Source organism: Cavia porcellus, unplaced genomic scaffold, assembly GCF_034190915.1.
Source record: "Cavia porcellus strain 051 isolate PalLab524CR breed Dunkin Hartley unplaced genomic scaffold, mCavPor4.1 scaffold_10, whole genome shotgun sequence".
NCBI lineage: Eukaryota > Metazoa > Chordata > Mammalia > Rodentia > Caviidae > Cavia > Cavia porcellus.
Genome location: NW_026947493.1, coordinates 9,324,921 through 9,346,500, shown reverse-complemented (window position 1 = coordinate 9,346,500; position 21,580 = coordinate 9,324,921). Strand labels below are relative to the sequence as shown.

Genomic DNA, 21,580 nt, shown 5'->3' with positions numbered 1-21,580 from the left:
AATGGCTGAGTACAAAGACAATATAAAGATTTCATATGACTAGGAACTTCCTTTGAAGTTTACATGATTCATGAAGTATTGTTGCATAGTTATAAAATTTTATATACTTTACTATCCTAGTGTGTAGATGTGTATGTGTGTGTGTGTGTATACTTAAGTACACTGTGTATGGTTGAAATCACTAATGATAACATACAGAGAATAAAATAAATACCAATGCTATATGCAAGAGCATCAGAAAGAATGTCTATGTATATAATCTACAAATTCATGCTAGACCAAAAATCACAAAAAGTAATGGTAATATTAAGAGGTAGAAATCGAGGACTGAACATTAGGAAGGAGGGATATTATAGGCGTAGGGCAAGTATTCAGACTTGAGGGAGTACATGAAAACTGAAATTTCTTGCGAAAACATTGTAGAAGTTAATGATATATCTCTTAAGAGTAGATATAGATGACCAGAAAGGAAGTTGTAGATGGAGCCCAAAACAGATTTTAACTTGTAAGTCAGCTATATTTTTAGTCTGGAGAGTTTAAAATCATTTTACTCAGCAATTTAAATGGACAGAATGATAATTAGAAAACACATTTTTGTAATATTAATTTCTTGGCTTTTTAAAATATAGTTTTCAGGACTGGGGATTTAGCTCAGCAGCATAAGTGCCTGCCTGGCAAGAGCAAAGTTGTGAGTTCAATTTCCAGTACCAAAAATAATAATAATAATAATAATAATAATAATAATAATAAAAATACAGTTCTCAAAACTCCAAATGAAACAGATTTCATTTGCTGTTTTTCATGTTATATTTTATGCAAAAGCAAATACATTTTCTTCAAAGTTTTCCATTTATTTACCATGACCCATCAGATAAGCCAGTTATGGATTTTTTGTGTTGGCCATCCACACCACATCTAGCCAAAATTCAGAACATACTCAAGGTAGTACAAGAGAAAATATTTTAGAAAGAATTTCCTGATCATTCATTTATGAATGCAGTCATCTGTGTATCAGTATAAGATCACGCATTCTAAGCATTTGTTATAAAATAACAAATTTTTTTAATTGTTTCTAAAACTCCATTTAATAGCAATATCCACATACATACTGAAATAATGCATTTTTCCTCTTTATAGGGGAAAGAAACTCTGATGACTCCTATCCCCTTTGCCAGACCACAGGACTTAGGGCCAACAATTGCTATTGTTACTAAAGTGAACCAGATCCAGGATCATCTACTGAAGAAGCATGATATTGAGCTCTATATGCACTTAAACAGGCTAGAAATTGCACCACAGATATATGGGTTGTAAGTATTACAGTTTCAGTTCTAACTGTATCTATGTTTGATGGTTATTTTATGCTTCAGATCTCTAGAAGTAATAATGAGTATTGCATCTCCATTTTATTTCATATCTCTTTTTAGTCCTATATGTCTGGCTCTGTGTCCATTATTTCATAAATGGTATTTCTTACTCCCACCAACTGTATCAGCTGAGAGTTATCCCTTCATTATAGATGAAAAAGTTAAGGCAAAAAGCTAACTTTACACAATAAAATAGTGAAGTCATAATTCAAACCCAGGCAAAATTTGTTTTGTAATTTTCTGCATTATCCAGTGCAAAAGAAAAATGTAGGTCCCCTTTTGAAAAAAATAATAATTTCAAGATAGCAGCAGATCATTTAATCAGTCATTTCAAAAAGTATAGGCTTTTGTAAGTCTCATATACATAGAGCCATTCCCCAACTTGTACAGTTTCATAAGGAGCCTCTGTATTCTTTTTTTTCATATAGTCATTCTTTTCCTCAACTTTCAGAGGCAGATATTTGTCAGTAACAGTTGTCCCTCTCAGTGAATATATTTATTTTCTTCTGCTATATAACTTCTGTAACATGCTATACAGCAACAGAATAGGAAGCCAATGATTCCTAAAATGTGCATGTGTGTGCATGTGTATTTGTATTTTTTAGTAGCTTATAAGGTATATAGACAAGTTTTTAAAAGTTATTTTAATAATTTGAATTTGCTATGTAATGCTACAGAGTCTATTAGATTTAAATAATAGAATATTAATTTATATGAAGTGTTAAGTAGCTTCTTAGTAGATATTTTTGCAAAGTTTTATTTTCAGTTTTATGGAGTATTAAGATATTATTGATGTCCAAAGTAGATGTTCAATAAAATGAATTTGTTGTTTGAATTGCAAGGTGTCTTGAATGAGTCTAAGTTTAAGACTAGATTATGGTTCTTTTATTATGCCAGAGAAAAAAGTTAATGAATGTTTTATTTACATGTCATGATATACACAATCATTTGCTAATAATAAATCTTAGGTACTTTTCTTCCCTTGAAGCCCTGAACTATGACTGAAGATGTCAGCTTTACTACTCTAATGTTGCTTGTGTTTGTTTCTGTGGTTTAACCTTGACAGCATTATTGAACACAGTCTCACTTTTCTTGGTAGCAATGAAAAAGTTTTGTGTGATGTGGGCACTGGGCAGCACTATGGGATATTATTGAATTACTATTTGAACATATTAGTCTAATTAAAACATGTGCGGGTATAGATATAAAATTTGTTTTCAAAAATAATGACAAGGTCATTGGTTAAATTCTGTATATTTTGCTTCTGTGCACTCAAAGAATTGATTCATTCAAATATTAAAAAAGCCTTTTAACACCTTCAGAATACTATTTGCTAATGTTAAGAATTGATGTTCAACATGTTTGTCTTTCCTTTGAACCAGTTTCTAACTTTTTGCTGCCTTGATAGAATTAGCGCGTAAAATAACAATAGTGATGGCTAGGCTTGAGGACAATAATTTATCACCAATTTTCCTAGTCATCTTCTTAAGCATTCACTTCTTTTCAATTTCTGTTGCTCATAACAATTCATAGAGCTTCTGTGATATCCTCATACTTTCCAGTAAGATTCCAAGATTTATAACATAGTTATTCTAAATTCTTTCAGTCCTATCAGCAGCGCTGTCAGTGAATGCGGTAGCCATGGCTTCCCCATCAGCCTTTTGTTTTTGTATAGGATCTATCTATATATATATTCTGTTATTTTTGAAGATGAGATAAATCATTGTTTCAGTTTGGCCTATAATACACTTTATGGTGCAAGGACTTTACACATTTCACTTATTCCATGGTTTTATTATTGCTATTTACAAGGAACAAGAAAGACCAACATGCTTGAATAATCTTATTTCTTTGTGTGCTACTCTAAGCTGTGCAACTCATCTGTCTTGTATTATTGGCTAGTAGAAATTCAGAAATAAAAATAAAGCTATAGAAGCATGAGTTTTAACTTGCCTGTACCCCTTTGAGCCTTTTTTAACTATGAAAAGGAGATTTAAAATCATAGAAAATTAAATTAGAAAGAATTTGGTGTATGTTTGGAAGTGTGTTATTGTCATTGTATGTCTTTACAGTTTATTAATTCAGATATCATGGCTAGGTGAGTATTATATGCTTTATGAATCCTTGCGGATCTCTCTTTCGCTTTCTGTGTTTCTTGAGAGTAAGAACTTTTGCAAAAAGGAAGAGAACTAAGACATTGAGGAGGGTGGCAAAAAAGAATTGAGACATGTTACATACATGTGCCAACCTCCCATAATGAATGTAATCACTATGTACTGCAAATATATGCTAATAAAAAATAATAAAGCATATTGGCTTTTACTTACCTGGAAACATAATCTCTTTAGGCCGGTGCTTTTTAAGGAAATACTACAGAAGTTAAGGTTAAACTTTTAGAAGTGTTCATATTGCACAATGATTTTATATCCTTTAACTTAGTAAATATTATAGGTTTGCATTTCATAAAAATGAATTGACACATTGTTCCATAGCATACAAGTGTTATTAATATAAGTATTTCTGATGTTCCCATCTATTCCTGTTGAGAAAAAGTTAAGTTTTACATTTAAAGTTAATGCTTAAACATGTCATTTGTGGCTTGAGTAAATTACATCAAGGGAAGTACATTTAATAATTTCAATTAATAAAAATGACTTTAATAAGAAGGACATCACAACTTATATTTGCATCATCTAAAATATCCTTGTGCATTGCAGCCCTTTTATAGTATTTTGATTTTCAAACAAAGTTAATCTTTTCCTATGAGGTAAATGTTTCAATAAAATTTTAAAATAATTTGGTAGAAGTATCAATAATGAACCAATGACAAATTATAATTAATACTAAAACTTTTATAGAATAAGGAGTATGTCATACATATGTTTGTGTTGGAGGGAGAGGGTTTAGCAAGACTAAATTACACCTTGTACTCAATGTAGGTTTATAATTTTTTCCAATCTTTAGTGATTACATGATATATTTAAAATTATTTTAGTCTGCTTTCCGATATGGTTATAATGGTTAAGAAAAAACTTATCAACTGGGGCCTGGAGATTTAGCTCAGCGGCATAAGTGTCTGCCTTGCAAGCAGGCAGTCGTGAGTTCGATCCCCAGTACCGATAAAAAGGAAAAAGACAAAAAAAAAAAAAAAAAAAAAAAAACACCTTAGCAACTGCTCCATTTTTTAAAAACTAGTTTTGTAAGAGTATATATTTTGAATTGCTCTAAAGGATATAACTGCATGCATGTTTTAAGTGTGTAACATAGATGACCATATTACTAAGTTTTTGTTGGATCGTTGAGAAAAACTTTACAGTCTCACTGTTTGAATGCCACTTTGTATGCTTTAATTTTGTAACTTGAACAACTATTTCTAAGATGACAGTGTAATTTATCAACTAGTGATTTCTTAGTGTTTATTTGGGGGGTAGAATTCTGTATTGTTGTTATCCTTTTTTCTGTTTTGCTTTTTTTCTCTTTAAATAAAAATTTTTAAAAAGTAAATATACTTTGAAGCTGAGCAAGGTGACACACCCTTGTAATTGTACTGTTCAATGGGGGGGGGGAGGATCACTCGTAGTTTGAGGCCAACCTGAACTATGTAGTAAGTTCAAGACATGCTGAAACCATGTCTTTAAAAAAAAAAAAAAGTGAGAAAAGAATATGAATTGTGAAATGTTCAGAGATGGGTAGATATACCTTGTATAAGCATGCTTGTTATATTAAGCCAGGACATTTACCTAACGAAATTAAAATTAATGATTAATGTAAAAATATTAATTGTACAATATTACTTAATGTCATTCCAAATCAGCTTAATTCTAGATAAATTGATGATACCTATTTTGAAGAAGTGCTCAAATACCAAATATTATGTAATATCTGGCTTATTAATGCTATATTTAAATGCATTGTCTTGTGGATAATTTTAATATGATTTTTGTTAAATCAGCTTATTATTTTAGGCAAATAATATTAATGTGCAAATAAATGCTTACCAAGTTACACTAAAAAATCTTAAAAATGATTCATACCATGTTTTTTATTAACTTTCTGAAATGCACTTAGAATGAAATTTTCTCTTGCTTTAATTCCATCTTGCATTGTCTTTTGTTTGCCAATTATTAATTGATGTTGGACTTGTAAATTAAATTCTCTAAGACCCTATCAGTGGATACTAATTTACAAAGTAAAACATTTACTTACATTATTAGTTACATTATTTTTAGTTCTGTAAGTTAATTATTAAGAGTTGCTTTTGTAGTGTTTTTATTTGTAGTAGAGGTAGTTCATATAATTTAATTGGTTGAGGGTTATGTTTGTGTAAAAACATGTTATAGTGCTTGAATTAGACTGTGCATGTTGTAGATTGCATGTTGTGAGGCCAAAGGACTTAATTATAGCCAGTTCATATAGTCAGTGGTACTTCACTTAATGCTTTTATTGTATGCTTTTGTAATGGGATCAAGAATCAAAGTTTAAGTTAATTTTTTCTAGGTATGAATAGCCCTTGTATTGTTATCTTTAAGTATATTGGATCTGTAAACTTTTGATTACATTTTACACTTTGATATAAACAGTACTGTACATAATCAGCATCTGTGGGATATGCAGTTGATATCACTTTTGAGGAAAACCTTTTATAGCACACTTGAGCATTGATATTCTAAAATAATAAGCTCTTCTCATTACTCATGGATAAATTCCATATTCCCCAAATTCTTATTATATACCATCCATGTCTATTTCTGGTTTTCTGGAATAGCAGTTCTTTTGATGTGTAGTTTATTGTAATTTATTTTGGGGAGATCTTGGTTATTGATAAATTTGTTAATCTTTCAATACAATTTCAAAATGTCTGTCTCACAATACCAATCTTAGTACGTTTTTCAGTATAATTTATGCAAGTACTAAGTTTCTTAACCTATACTTGAAATACAAACATAGTTAAAAATCAAGTCTCCCTCATCTGGAATCAGTATAATTCAAAGTTATACATCCCAGGTGGAGTTTTGTTGCCTTCTGGGAGGCTGAGGCAGGAGGATCACACATTCATGCTCAGACTGGGCAACTTAGTGACCTTGTCTCAAGAATAAAAACAGCTGAGAATATAGCTCCAAGTGAAGGCAGCTGAGTTCAGTCTTCAGTACTTCCCCTTCAAACACCACAAATCATAATTCTTAAGAGAATTCCTAAACACAATTAGTGACTGAGACACTTTCCCTTTGTTGTACATTAAATATAATCTTAGTTATACTTGCAACAGACTGTATACCCATTTTGGTGGTTAGGAAATGAAGGCTTTAACAAAGGCAAATTTAGATCAAATAGCCACCAAGAAGGTGAACTAGGTTTTAAACTCGTAAGCTAACATATCTAATTTGAGTAGGACTGTAATAGGAAGCCAAATCACCTGAAAGTACTATGTGTCTTATTGGACTTTAGTCAGATTCCATCAGATAAATGACAGAGACCCAGGCAGGTGAAGGTCCTGAATCAGAGTGGTCTTCATAATTGTGATCAGGAGCTAATCTGATTTGGGAAAATAAAAAATTAATAGCCATGTCAAAACTGCAATAAAAACAATCAGGATCTTTTACAAAATGTGCCAGCAATATAAGTGCGGTAAACTAATATACCATAGCCATAGGCTAAAATCTTTTTGCCCAGGCTCTATCCAAGCCTTAGCTGTATTTAAGTTCGTTACTTTATCTTAAATTTAATCTACAAAAAAGTTAACTGATGATGTCAAAAAAACAGAATCCTTACTGGTGAAATCAATATATTATCATAGACATAAAGCAACTAGGGAAGGTTGTGCTAAGTGACACCTTCATAAGTTTACCCATGCTTTTCCAGATAAAAATTTAGTTTTAATACTGAGAGGTGAATAAAAGTAATTCAGGAAAAAATGTGTCTAAAACAACTGCTGAAAATCAGTAAAGCTCATTAGATATGGTGAGTGTATACAACGGAATGCAATTGTCAAAAATGATATGAAAAGCACTGAAAATTTAAGACATTACTTTTATCTCGGATTTGTTCCATCCTAGTGTTAATTACTTTTGCATCACTGGATATGGTACCCAACACCTACAATTTAAAAGAGGGGGAATTTAATTTGGCTCATGGTTTCAGTCTGTGGTCAGGTCTCCGACAGCAGAAACATCATGGCTCATGGATGTGCTACAGAAAAGGTGCTTGAGCCATGGGAGCCAGGAACAGAAAGAGAAAGAAGGAACTGGGGATAAGAATCTACATATCCAGGTCATGCCTGCAATGACCTACCTCCAACCAGACCGTACCTCCTCAAGCACATTCAACTGCTGAATTCATCAATAGGTAAATCTACTTATGAGCACACCAACTCCACAAATCATTTACCTTCAAAACACATGAGACTTGGCAGCAGCGTAGGGGGAGGTTGGGGTATACATTTCAGATCCAAATCATAACACTAGTGAATAAAGTGGAAAGGACATTCAAAAGTTTATGTGATTCAATAGTATGTGTGAAAAATCATATATTATTGGTATTTCTAATCAAGTTTTTGTATAAATTTTTTTCTGAAATTGTATGCACAGTAAGATTGTGAAGTGTAATGGAACACAATACATGACACATTGTAAACATTCAATAAATGTTCATTGTCACTCATTGTATGTGCTCAGTGAAAAGTACCTTGCTTAAAATAAGACTTAAGAGGTACTAATAAGAAAATAACAAAAATAATTACAAAGGAAATGTAAAGATGACAAAGCTATCAGACAATATTTTTAGAACTGTAAATATATGGTTTAGCTCACCTAATAAAAGGCAAAGATTTAACTGTCTTTGTAGACAGCTCAGAAATTTGGTGGTGAAGCACTAGGTTGCTGAAAGTGTTATGCTGTAACCTGTATTTTTATGTTGTTATGCCCCCTTTTATCTCATCCTCTCCCTTATTCATTAAAAAATCATTTAATTTTTTTTAAAAAAATATATCAACCAATAAAAAATGCTCCTGGTTCTATAGGGAAAAAGAAACCCTTTACAACTGTTGGTTAGAGAGTAGACTAGTACAAACACTGTGGAAATCAGTGTGGAGATTCCTCAAAAAATTAGGATTAGAGGTCCCATTCAACCCAGGTATTCCCCTTCTGTGTATCTTCCCAGAAGGATTGAAAACCATCACACCACAGTGACATATGTGAAGCCATAAGGTTCAAAATATACAATAGTCACTGTGAAATGGAAGGAAACTGTTCAATAAAAAGAAGAAACTAAGATAGGGGAAAAGAGAAAGGATAGAAGGGAAAAGAAAAAAAATGCAAGTTAGTTATACCATTAGTGTCACTTAGTTCGCTGAACAGGAAAGGTTGTGCTAATATTGATTGAAGTAATTTTTATGCCCATATTTTGTACTTGAGTGATTAAAGATAATGTTGTGTAATTTATCAACAATTGTTATTTTCATTATTTTGTTGTGAAAATCTGTTTTACCTTTTCTTCTTAATATTAACAAATAAAGTAATAAATTAAAAAAAGAGAGAGGCAGAACCAATATTGTCAAATGGTCCATGCTCCCAAAACTGATACACAGATTTAAAATGTCAAAAAATTTAAAATGCCAACAGCATTTGTTACAAAATTTTTAAAAATCCTAAAATTCATATGGAACTAGAAGTTACCCAGAATAGCAAAAGCAATTCTGAAAAATAAGAGCAAAGCAGGGCGTATCACAATTCCAGATTTCAGGTGGATTTGCAAAGGTACAGTGATTACATATAGCCTGATACTGACACAGAAAAATGAGATGAGTCAGTCCAACAGAATAGAAGATGCAGAAACATCCCGACACATTGAGCTATCTGATCTCCAACCAAGGGACCAAAAAAATATGCTACAGGAAAAACAGCCTGTTTAACAAATAGTGCTGGGAATGCTGGCTATTAATATGCACAAGGTTGAATCTAGACTCATATCTCTTACTATATAATATACTAAAATCAAAATGAATCACAAAGGAAACAACACAGTTAACAGACAATATACAGAATAGGAAAAATATTTTTCTCAGCTCTCTAGACAGAGAACTAATATCTAGACTATAGACTCGTCAGAAACAAAGTGAAAACATGGACAATTTCGAATAGACACTTTTCAGAAGAGTTACCAATGGCCAATAAATACATAAAGAAATATAAAACATCTTTCTAGCCACTAGAGAAATGAAAATTTAAAAAGACTCCAAGATTAAATTTCATTCCAAAAAGAATGACTACCTTCAAGTAATAACTAATCCTGGCAAGGCTGCAGAGAAAAAGAAAGGATTCTACATAGTGGAAATGTAAGTATAATCACTATGGAAATTAGTATAGCGATTCCTCAAAAAAACTAAAAATGCAAATTCCATTCAATCCAGATATACCCATTCTTGGTATCTTCCCAATAGAGTTAAAGAAATGATCTTACAAGAATACATGCATATCCATATTTATAGGAGCACAATTCATAGTAGTTAAATCTTGGAAGTGGCCTATATATATCTACTAATAAAAAATATGTAGCATTTACACACAGTGGTGAATTATTCTTTGATAAAGAAGGATAAATTTGAGTTGTTTGTAGAAAAATGGATGTCGTTTGAGACTATAATGTTAAGTGAAATAAATCAGACATAGAAACTTAAATATCACACGGTTTACAGTAGAAATTCCATTTATAAGTTAAAAAGCTTAAATATTGCATGATTCCTCTTATATGATAAACCTATTGTATAAGTAAAGAGCAAAATAGAAGAAAATAAAAAGTGGGTGGTAAACCTTTTACAAATAGGAAGTGGTCCAAGAGATGGAGGAAAGAGCGGGGTGGGGGGGGACATAAAAAGAATTAAGATGTATTATGTAAGCTTACCAATTCACCATAATGAATGTAATCATGTACTACAAATATATACTCACTCAAAAACTGAGTTATAAGAATGTGTGTAATTCATTTGAGTCACTTAGTACTCTGAAAAATTACGGAAAATGAACCGATGGCAAGATGCTTGCTATAAAATAATCCCTATTTCAGTGGGTTTAATAACATGCATTTGTCTCAGTGTCTTTCAGCATACTTGGACTTTAATAAAATAGATGTAATAATTCCTTACAAAAGGAAATTATCATTACATGGATACATAATATTTTCTCTAGAGTAGCTTGAACAAAACAAAACTGAGTTTTCCCTCAAATCGCTCAATTAAGATTTTAATTGAATACTTATTTTTCACTATTGTTGTTTAATTGTTTTCTGCTATAAAGGAGTGTTTGTGGACTGGATGGTACTATGTTGAAATATAATGCTCCTTTATGAAACAGCCATGTTCAATGAGTATAGATAAGTACATTTTTGCATAGAGTAAGGCCTTTTGTAACATGCCATAGAACTTTGTAATTAACCTGCACAGAATCCTAGCATAATGTTAGAAGTTCACATCTTCTAGGTAGTCCTGAGATGCTTTAATCCCATATATAACATCAGATGCTCAAGATATGTGATGGACTGCTTGTGTTTTATCACCTTGGAAACAATAACAAAAATTACAGTATCTATATAAGATCTCAATTTATTACTCTTTGGGAAGGCTAATAGCATAACCAACAGTCTAGTCTACAAGATTTCATGAATGTTTTCACTAATGTTTTAATGTAATGTAGATACTCTTCTTCCTGGTAAATGCCAGGAAGGAGCTCACAGAATGGCTTAAGGAGAAAAAGAAGATTTGAATAATTATAGACTTAGATTAAATTATTGCTTTGACATTATTTCTTTTCTATTCAACTTAATGAAGTACTCTTGATGACTACTATCTTGACTAGTCTAATATATATATATCTATATATATATATATATATATATGTAAATAATAATTTTGACTTCATGTAGTAATTATGACAAATCATATAGCATTTGGTGGGAGCATAAAAGTTGAGCCCTGGAATAGGACTATATTTTTCTGCAAGCAACAGAACAAATAAGATTTGGATTTATTTTTCTTTACAGAGTAACAATCTAGTAATAGTTGCCTGCAGTGGTTGAATGGCTTCATAGCATTGAGATCTGCAAACTGTTTTGGGCCATTTTTCATTCATAGTTATGGGTAAATATTCTCAAAATGGTAATAATAACTAGTATATTTTTATGTGTGTCCCTGAATGAAGGAATGAATATATTCTTGTGTCTGTTTCTGTGTGTATGTGTCTGTGTTTACCCCTAATTGAATTTCAAGAAGTGAAATCAGTAATTTTTAAAATAGATCCTGATCTCATTGGAAGTATCAACAGATCAGATATTGAAAAATAATTCAGTGAAATTGAAGACACAATATACACTAATGAAACAAAAGAGACTGCTAGTAAAAAACTATCAGTAAGTCAGGCAACTTCAGATGGCATTGCATATATTGAACTGGTGTTTTTAAAGGGAGAAGTATGAGAGAAAAAAATGTGACTGCAAATTCTCCTAATTTAAGGAATTTTGACATGTGCTAAGCTCAAGAATATGAAAGAAAATCAAGTTTCCTAGAGTCAGTAATAAACATAATCAAGAGAGACAACATAAGTGAATAGAGGGGGAACGACACTCAGAGCTACTCAGAGAAATTCAACTAAAACACAGATTATTGGAAGAAAAAAGAGGGGCATACACCCTGAAGCTAAAATCAATCTGACAGAAGAGACTAATAGATCAAGCAAAACATAGGTCAAGCACTCAATAAAATGGCCTATCAGCCCACCCAGCTTTTGGTGGATTGCTGGAGCAGGACAGCTGCCTGCCATTTTTGGAATCTTTGAAGAAAGGGGAGGGAGAAGAAGAGAAGAGGATGACAGTGTGCTAAAATAGTGTGGCTAAGTCAAGCCATATGAGATAGACATGGGATATAAGGTCCCCTGCCACTTCTGCCTTCCTCCAAACAAGATGCCACAGTCCAGCAATAAATTCTACAAACCCAAACTGCTCCCTCCCTGCTAATTGGCTGATTTTCCTTTTTTTTTTTTTCTTTCCTTTTACTTTTTTCTTTTCCTTTTCTTCCCTTTCCTTGTGTACTCCATTATGCCAGCTGGAATCACCAGGAACAAGATTAAAGACTACAGGGGAATGTAGTAAATGGAACAGCTAACCTCTCCCCCATGTCCTGTGGTCATAGAGGTGCAGGAAAATTCAACAGCCTTGTACCTTGGTACTGTGCAACCCCAGGCTGATAACATGACACCAAGGGTGCAAACAGAAAGGAACCCCATAGCACTCCATAATGATACACAAGGAAGTTACAGATATAGCAGAGATGGGTAACAGTGGCACTTGTAAAGCAATGTAAGTTAGTACCCCATCTCCGAAAAGGAATAAGAATTAGGACCAAAGCACTCTTGGACTGCAACAGCAGGAGCAGTGGACCAAATCAAGTAACAGCTTTCCACCCTACCCTGCAATAAATGACCTGAGAGGACAGAAACTTGCTGCTGGAAGAGGAACATAGGCTGAGCAAGGGCCAGGAGGAAACATCAGGGCACAGGACTGAAAATAGACCCCTGTCTCAGTCCAAAAACAGCACAGTAACTGGGAGAGAGACTCCACCAAGAGAAACAAGGAGCAGGAGGCCACATAAGGACATACAGAAAGTATTGGCTGAAGACTCTGGCCCCAGATCCCCACATCTGGAGGCTAAGATCAACCTCAAATCCAGCACAAAATCTACTGCAGGTATGACAGTGTTATTCAGTAGTTTTGGACTCTCAACACTAGAGGAGTTTGTTATTTCTCTTTCTTTTCTTTTTTTGCTGGTTTGTTTCCCTTTTTTGTTGTTGTTGTTGTTGTTGTTTTGGTTGTTGTCATTTCTTTCTTTCTCCATTTTCTCAATTTACCTCACTAGACTTAAACATATTTTTCATAGAAGTAAGTACTCTAATTTTTCTGGTCAACTTCAATAGTCCCTTGTTTTCTCCCTCATTCTTTCTCTTCTGCTCTCTTCTCCAGTTTCCCAAAGCTTCTGTGATCATCCTTCATCCGGTAGTCTGGCCTCTACTTTATTTCTTTTGAGTTATCTCTGTTCTATCCACTATCCTTCTTAAATTTCCCCACTACAGGATAAAACCACTCGACAAGGGGAAACATTTTACATACAAGCTGCCAATTTGTGATTAGTTCTGGCCCATAACTAGATTTGCTCCTGTAGTTAAAGTTACAAAATCAGTATTTACCACAGTTTATCAGTTTCTAAACTGTTTTTTGATGCTATTATTATTGCTAATTATACTACTTTAGATTTCATGTCTTTTTTAATCAGTTATTTTCACTTCAGTAACAATACTAGGAAGTTCTGGGGGTATTAACCTAATTATATGCCAGCATCAAAGGTCTGTGGACTGGGCCAAACATACCAACACCTCACTGTTAATTAATTGGAAAGGCAGGATCTTGGGACAAACACAAAGAACTTCCTACAAACAGAGGATATTCCTGGAGAAGAAACCTTACCTAGAGAAACCTTGAAACTAGTGATAAAGCTGTCTATTACAAAAATTTACAAAGATCAACAAAGAAAATAAAGTAAAATCTTTGGAAATAGAAAATGATGAGACACAGAAGCAAAATGCAACCACAGACCTCTACCCTAAAACAAGTCGAGGAGAAAAGGAAATAGAGGAAAATGGAAGATACACCTGAAATTTCTGAAACATTAGTAACTGAAGAAAAGAATTCCATGAGGTTACAGAGGAAATCAGATCAGAAATAATCTCTCAGATAAAAAAAGAAATGTTGGGCTGGGGATTTAGCTCAGTGGCATAAGCACCTGCCTTGCAAACAGGCGGTCGTGAGTTCGATCCCTGGTACCAATAAAAAAAAAATGCTTATATTCATACAAGAATTGCTCAGCAATTTAGAGTAGAGATAGATTTAAAATTAGATGATGGGAAAAGGATGGAAAACGTGAATGATCAGTATAGGAAAAAATTCAATGCATTAAATGAAGTGAAAGACATAGCCAAGAAATAAAGAATTCTTGCTTGGATAAAACCAAAGATAGACTTTCAGACCTTGAAGACAGGATCATTTCTTGCAGTCATGAAAGAAAAGGCCTCTTAAAAATAGAAGATAAAGAAATAACAGTTCAACAGCTGCAAGACAATGTAAAGAAAAATAATACAATACTGATTAGTGCCAATAGAAAAGCAAGAATCAACACAAATGACATAAAAAACTATTTGAAAAAATAATAGAAAATTTCCAAAGAATGGTACAAGAATGTGACAGCTGGATAAATGAGGCATATAGAACTCCATTTAGCCATAACCAAATGAAATCTACACCCAGACATAAGATCCCAAAAGTTCAGCACAAGAACAAAGCATCAGAAACCATTATAGAAAAAGAAAACCACCTGTAAAGGAAATCCCATCAGAAACAAGACAGACTTCTCAGTTAAAAACCTCAAGTCAAGAAGAGTGAGGAATGAAATGTTTCAAGTTCTGAATGAAAACAACTGCCAACCCACATAATGTATGCTTAAAAACTGTTTTCAAAGTTACTAGAAAAACCAGATACTTCCATGACACAGAGAAACCTAAAAATTCATGACCATCAAACCAACACTATAAAGCATACTAAAAGGTGTTCTAGACAGAGATAAAAATGACCACAATAGTAAGAACAACAGTAGCAAGAAACCACAAGCAAGGCAAGCAATTAAAAAGGGGGGAAACGGTGAACCAACAGCAGAAAAATAACAAAGATAAGGCAATACAAATTAAGTATAACCATCAATGCAAATGGCCTCAGTTCACCATTCAAAAGAAACAGATTGGGTTTCTTTTCCCCACAGCCCTGCCAGCATTTGTTATTGGTTGATTTCTTGATAACAGCCATTCTTTCTGGAGTGAGATGGGATATCAGTGTTGTTTTAATTTGCATTTCTCAAATGACCAGTTGTGTTGAACATTTCTACATGTATTCATTTGCCATTTGTATTTCTTCACTTGAAAAGTGCTTGTTTGTCTCAGATGGCCATTTTTTGATTCAATCTTTGAATTTGGGGGAACCGATTTTTTAAAAATGCTTTATATGTTCTAGATCGAAATCCTTTTCCTGAGAGACAGTTGCCTAAAATTTTTTCCTAGTCTGTGTATTTTCTTTTCACTCTGTTGGTGATTTCTTTTGATGTGCAAAAACTTTTTAATAAGATGAGATCCCATTTTTTGAGTCATTGACTTACTTTCCATGCAGTTCACATTTTGTTCATGAACTCTTTGCCTACCCCTACATCTTCAACATTTTTACCTACTTTGTCTCCTAGTATATTTAGTGTTTCTGTTTTAATATCTTTGATCCATTTTAACTTTATTTTAGTGCACGGTGATAGACACAGGCCTATTTTTAGTCTCTGACATATAGAAAGCCAACTTTTCTAGCACCATTTATTAAAGAGGCTATGTTTCTTCCAGTGAACATGTTTGGCCCCTAGGTCAAAAACAAGCTGGCTGAGGGTCTTTGTAGTTGTGTCTACATCTTCTAATCTGTTCCACTGATCTTCAGGTCTATTTTTTTGCAAGTACCATGCTGATTTTATCACAGTTTCTTTTTAGTTAATTTCAAGTCAGGGATTTTGATGCTTTCTGCCTTGCCTTTGTTTCCCAGGATCATCTTTGCTATTCTAGGTTTCTTCAGTTTCCAAATGAATTTTCTCTAAATCTGTAAGGTATATGCAAATGATATTTTGATCTGAATTGCGATAAATCTGTATAACAGTTTTGGGAATGTGGCCATTTTCACAATGTTGGTTCTTCCTATTCAAGAGCAAGGGCTATCTGTCCATTTTCTGACATCATCTTCACTCTCCTTTTTCAGAGTTCTGTATTTTTCAATATACTGGAAATTATGGGACACAATGAAAGCAGTCCTAAGAGGGAAATATATACCAGTGAATTCTCACATCAGGAAAACAGAATGAGTATCAATAAGCAACCTAGTGTTGTACCTCAGGCTTCTAGAAAAAGAAAAGCAAATCCAAACCCAAGCTCATAGAAAAGTGGAAATTATAAAGATTATAATACAATTAAGACTAATAAAATAATACAAATAATTTGAAGAGTTGATTTTTTTCAAAGAATAAACTGATAAATCCATAGCCAGTCTTTTCAAGAAAAGAAAAGAAAAAACTCAAATTCGTGCAATGAAATACACAAGGAATGAAACGGGTAAAATTTCTACAGATCCTTTGGAAATTCAGAAACTCTTTAATACCTACTTTGAAAATCTTTACTCATAAAGGCTGGAAAACATAGAAGAAATGGACAGATATTTGAGTTAGTAAAGCTGAATCAAGAAGTTGTAAAAGTTTTTAATAACTCCATATCAATTACTGAGATTGAAAACTTAATTAAAATTTTCCAACAAAGAAAAGTCCAGGTCCTGATGGATTCATGGCAGAATTCTACGAGAAATTTAGAGAATATTTAACCCCAGTATTCCTTAAACTCTTCAATGAACTCTTGAGTTTTTGTTGTTGTTTTGCTTTGTTTTGTTTTCTTGGAGTACTATAGCTGTTCTGAGTACTAGAGAACATGCACTTCCTTGTTTAGGCCAATTTCTAGGGATATATTTTGAAGTTATAGTGAATGAAATTGTTTTACTGATTTCTTTTCAGTGTATTCATTTGGTATATAGGAATGCTATTTCAGTGTATTCATTGACAGAGTATAGGAAAGCTATTTTTGTGTTGTCTGTGTGTTGATTTTGTATCCTGCCAGTCTGTTGAATTTGTTCAATAGTTCTAATAGTCTTTTAGTGTTTTGTTCTTGTATGTAAAAAATCATGTCATCTGCAAATAAGGATATTTGACTTCTTTCCTATTCGTGTCCCTCTTATTTCTTTCTCTTGCCTGATTGCTCTGGGTATATATTGAATATTAATTAATATTCAATATATTGAATAACATTAAATAGTGACAGTTGACACCTTTGTCTTCTTCCTGGTTTTAGAGGAAATGGTTTTACTTGTTTTCCCATTTAGTATAAGCTTAGTAGTGAATCTGTCGTAAATGATTTATCAGTTTGCGGTAAGGTCTTTCCATACCTATTTTCTTTAGGGTTTTTTATCCTGGTGACTGCTGGATTCTGTCCAATATTTTTTTCTGCATCTATTAAGATGATTATGTGTACTTTTTTAAAATCTTCATGTTTATGTGATGTGTTACATTTATTAATTTGCACATGTGGAACTGTCCTTGCGTATCTGGAATGAAGCCTATGTGGTCATGATGTATAACCTTTTTAATGATTTGTTACATTCTGTTTGCAAATATTTTGTTGAGGCTTTTTGTGTTTATGTTCATTGAGGAAACAGGCCTATAGTTTTTATTTTTTATAGAATCTTTGTCCAGTTTTGATATCTATAATAACTAAGTTCAAAGAATGAGTTTGGCAATGTTCTTGCCCCTCCAATTTCATGGAAAAGTTTTAAGTAGTACTGGTGTCTGTGCTTCCGTGAAGTTCTGATTAAGTTTGACAATGAATGTATCAGGAGTACTAAGCTTTTCTTAGTGGCAGTGTTTTTAGTACTGTCTGTATTTCATTGCCTGTTTTTGGTCTTTTTCCAGGGTTTATATCTTCTTGGTTCAATTTTGATAATTCATTTGTGTCTAGACATTTATTCATTTCTTCTAGATTCTCCAATATATTGGAATTTGAATTTTCAAAAAATACTTTCTTACACTTTTTTGGAATTTGGAAATTTTATTGTGATTTTGCCTTATTTCTAATTGCATAAATGTGGGTCTTTCTTTTGATACATTTGGCTATTTACCCATTTTGTTTATCTTTTCAAATCAACTTTTTAATTAATATTTGTATTTTTGTATCGATTTCATTAATTTCTACTCTTTATGATTTCTTTCACCCTATTAATTGTAGATTTGGATTATTCTTGTTTTTCTAGGGCCTTAAGATACATCATTAGATTATTGATTTGAGATCACTCTGTTCTTTTAATATAATCACAACTTTAAACTTCCCTCTTAGAGTTCCTTCTGTTGTGTGCCATAGGTTTTGGTATGATATGCTTCCGTTTTCATTTGTTCCTAGAAATTTTTTAGTTTCCTGGCTTTGTTTTGTGATTCTACTGTTCAAGAGCTTAGTATTTAATCTCACAGTTTCTGTGATTTCTTTTGCCGTTGATTCTAGTTTCATTCGCCTATGATCCAGTGGTATACAAGAGATTATTTCAATGCTTTTGTATTTATTTAAGCATGCTTTATGGCCTATGATGCCATGTTTTGGAGAACATTCTGTATCCTAAGAAAAATGTGTATTCTTTTATTGTTGGATGAAACACTATGTAGATCTATGTAAAACCCGTTTATTCGGTGGCTGTGTTCAGCTGTGATTATTTGTTTGTTGATATGTTGTCTGCTTGGCTCACTACATGTATGATTATATTGATTTATTCCCCTATCATTTTATCCCCAGTAGTTTATGTTTTATGAAATTGGCTATACCAACATTCATTTCATATATATTTACAGAGACATAACTTTATTCTGTTGAATTATTCTGTCTTGCCATATGTAGTGAATGACCTTTTTTCTTCTTAGCAGTTTGTTTTGTTTGATTGTTTTGGTACAGGAATCGAACTCAGACCTTATGCTTGTCAGACAGGCGATGTATCACTGAGCTAAATCTGGCCCCTTCCCAGTAGTTTTGATTTAAAGTCCATTTTTGGAGTCCACTAGCTAAAATAGGATAGCTAGTCTTGCTTGTTTTCTGGCTATAATTATATTGACTATTGTTTTCCTTCCTTTCGTTTTTATCTTTTTTTTTTTTAGTAAGGTGTGCCTCTTGAAGATAACATATGATTGAATTTTGGTATTTTTGGAGGCATGCAATCTGTTAGTCTGTGTCTTTTGATTAACATTGAGTATTGTTACTGAAAGATACTTACTGAATTCTCTCATTGCATTATTTTTTCCAGTACTAATTGCTGTATTTTTTTTTTTTTTACTTTTGTTCACTACCATCCTGTTAAGATGTGCTGTTTCCTTTGAGCCTCTTTGGGGTTGATGGCCTCTCTGTCTTTGTCTAGGATTCCCTTATTCTCTGTCTAGGAGTCCATTAAGTACTTTACACAATGCTAGTTTGGTAGTCATAAATTTATTTAGTTTCTATATATCACAAAAAGTGTTTCTTCAGTTTTAAAGGATAGTTTTTCAGGATTTAGTAGTTTGAGTTGGCAATTATTTTCTTTTAGGGCTTGAAAAACTTGGCTCCACATTCTCCTAACCATTCTGTCTGTGTTAAGAAATCTACTGTTATTCTAATAGCCTTGAGACTTTGTATGTTACATGATGGTTTTATATACTTTCATTGTGCTGAAATTGGGACTTTGACTATGATGTGATGTAGAGAGGTTCTTTTCTGGTTTTGGCTCTTTGTGGTTCCATATGCCTCATTTACCTGCATATTGGGTTCTTTATATATATTTAGAAATTTTTCTGACATTATTTCAGTGAATAAATTTTTTACATCTTTGGTGTCATTTTCTAAGCTTTAACGCTCTTATAATTAAGTTGGATTTTTTTTAACTGATCTAGCAGCTCTCTCATCCTGCTTCCATTATGTTTTATTTATAGTGTATCAGAGAGTACATGATCTCTTCATATTGGTCATTCCTGATATCCATACTGTGAATTGAATCTTCATATCCTGGGCTTTTCTTTGATTTCTTTTCATAATCTCTAATTAGATGAGATCGAATGCATCAGGGTGGTATGGCCTTAGACACTTTTTTTTTTTTTTTTTTGTACCAGGGATCAAACTCACGACCTCATGCTTACTGGGCGGGTGCTTATACTGCTGAGCTAAATCCCCAGCCCCATAATCTCTATAATTAAATGACCATTCACATCATGCATTGTCTTATTTAATTCCACCAGCTTTTGCTTCATGTCTTTAAGTTTATTCAATATTTTATTAATTACTTGATCCTGGGATCGGTGATACAGCTCAGCGGTACAGTGCCTGCCTGGTAATCATGAACTCAAATCCCAGTACCAAAAAACATTACTTTATACCTTTACTTTCTAGGGATTTGTGTTTCTTCTTTGTTATCTCATGAAACATTTTAGCAATTTCATTATTTTAATTCTTTGTTTGCTATTTACTTCAATGCTGTTAAGATCATCTTTCAGAGGATTAAGATCTTATTTTTGGAGATGTCTTGTTGCCTTCTTTTCTCATGTTTCTGTTTTATTTTTGTACTGAAGTTAAGATCAGTTGTGGTATAAAAACTATCATTACCATGGAGAAATCTTAATTTGGTGTATAATTACCTCCCTGTAAGGTAATTTTCACTTTGGTTGTGTTTTGGTGTTTGTACACATCTTCAACCTCCTCAGTGTAATAGGATCAGGTGTAGTTGCTGTCTTTTAGAGGAAACCAATTACCAGTTATACCAGCATCTACAGAACTATTTATCCATCATAATAATTTAAAAGTTGGTTTAATAATTTCATACACTTTTTTTCAGTAACCCAAGAAGGCAGTGGAATAATTCTGTCTTCCACTATGAAACATTGGTGAAAGCATGTTATTTTCTTCCTTTGGGTTTTTAACCCTTTGAGTTCTTCATAATGTGCTCATTTATCCTCGCAAGTCATGTATTTTGGTAGCTTTAAATAGATTTGTATCAGAATTTAAATGCAAAACAGAAATGTTTTTTGTAATGTTACTGCTGCTGTTTTGCATATATATTACTTCTAAAAGCTCCTTTCATCAAAATTTGCTTTTGTGTGTACTCTGCCTCAGTTATTAATTGCAAGATATTTTTTGATTAATAAGTGATTTTTTTAATCCCAAAGTATGATACCTAAAATGTTCTTATTATAATTTAAACTGTAAACTATGTAAGATTAAAAAATACTTAGTTTTTTTCTTAATGTAATGTTTTTTATTTAGGTACATATTGCACTACATGAAATTTTTTGGAAAAGATCATGTTATACCTTTTAAAACTTACTAATTTAGAAAATATAATTGTCCCAGCCTGCGGGTAAGTCCATGGAGACCCTAGAGGGGGAGCGGGGATGAAAAGGAAACAAGAAACGAAAAGAACGGAGACAAGACGAAGTCCGATCAAGTCTGGTTTATTCAAGGAAAAAGTATCAAATATATAGGGTATTGGGGAGGAGGGATTTGGGT

At 32.8% G+C, this 21,580-nt stretch overlaps 1 protein-coding gene across 9 annotated transcripts in view; it reads left to right on the top strand.

Annotated features, from left to right (window-relative positions):
- Positions 1-21,580, top strand: part of Tbc1d5 (TBC1 domain family member 5) — a 615,865-nt gene that overhangs the window by 385,148 nt on the left and 209,137 nt on the right. For all 9 annotated transcript variants that reach the window (XM_063257823.1, XM_063257829.1, XM_063257828.1 and 6 more), the window contains one exon: positions 1,138-1,310. In XM_063257823.1, coding sequence (XP_063113893.1) covers positions 1,138-1,310 — 173 coding nt within the window. The remainder of the gene's footprint in view (positions 1-1,137; positions 1,311-21,580) is intronic.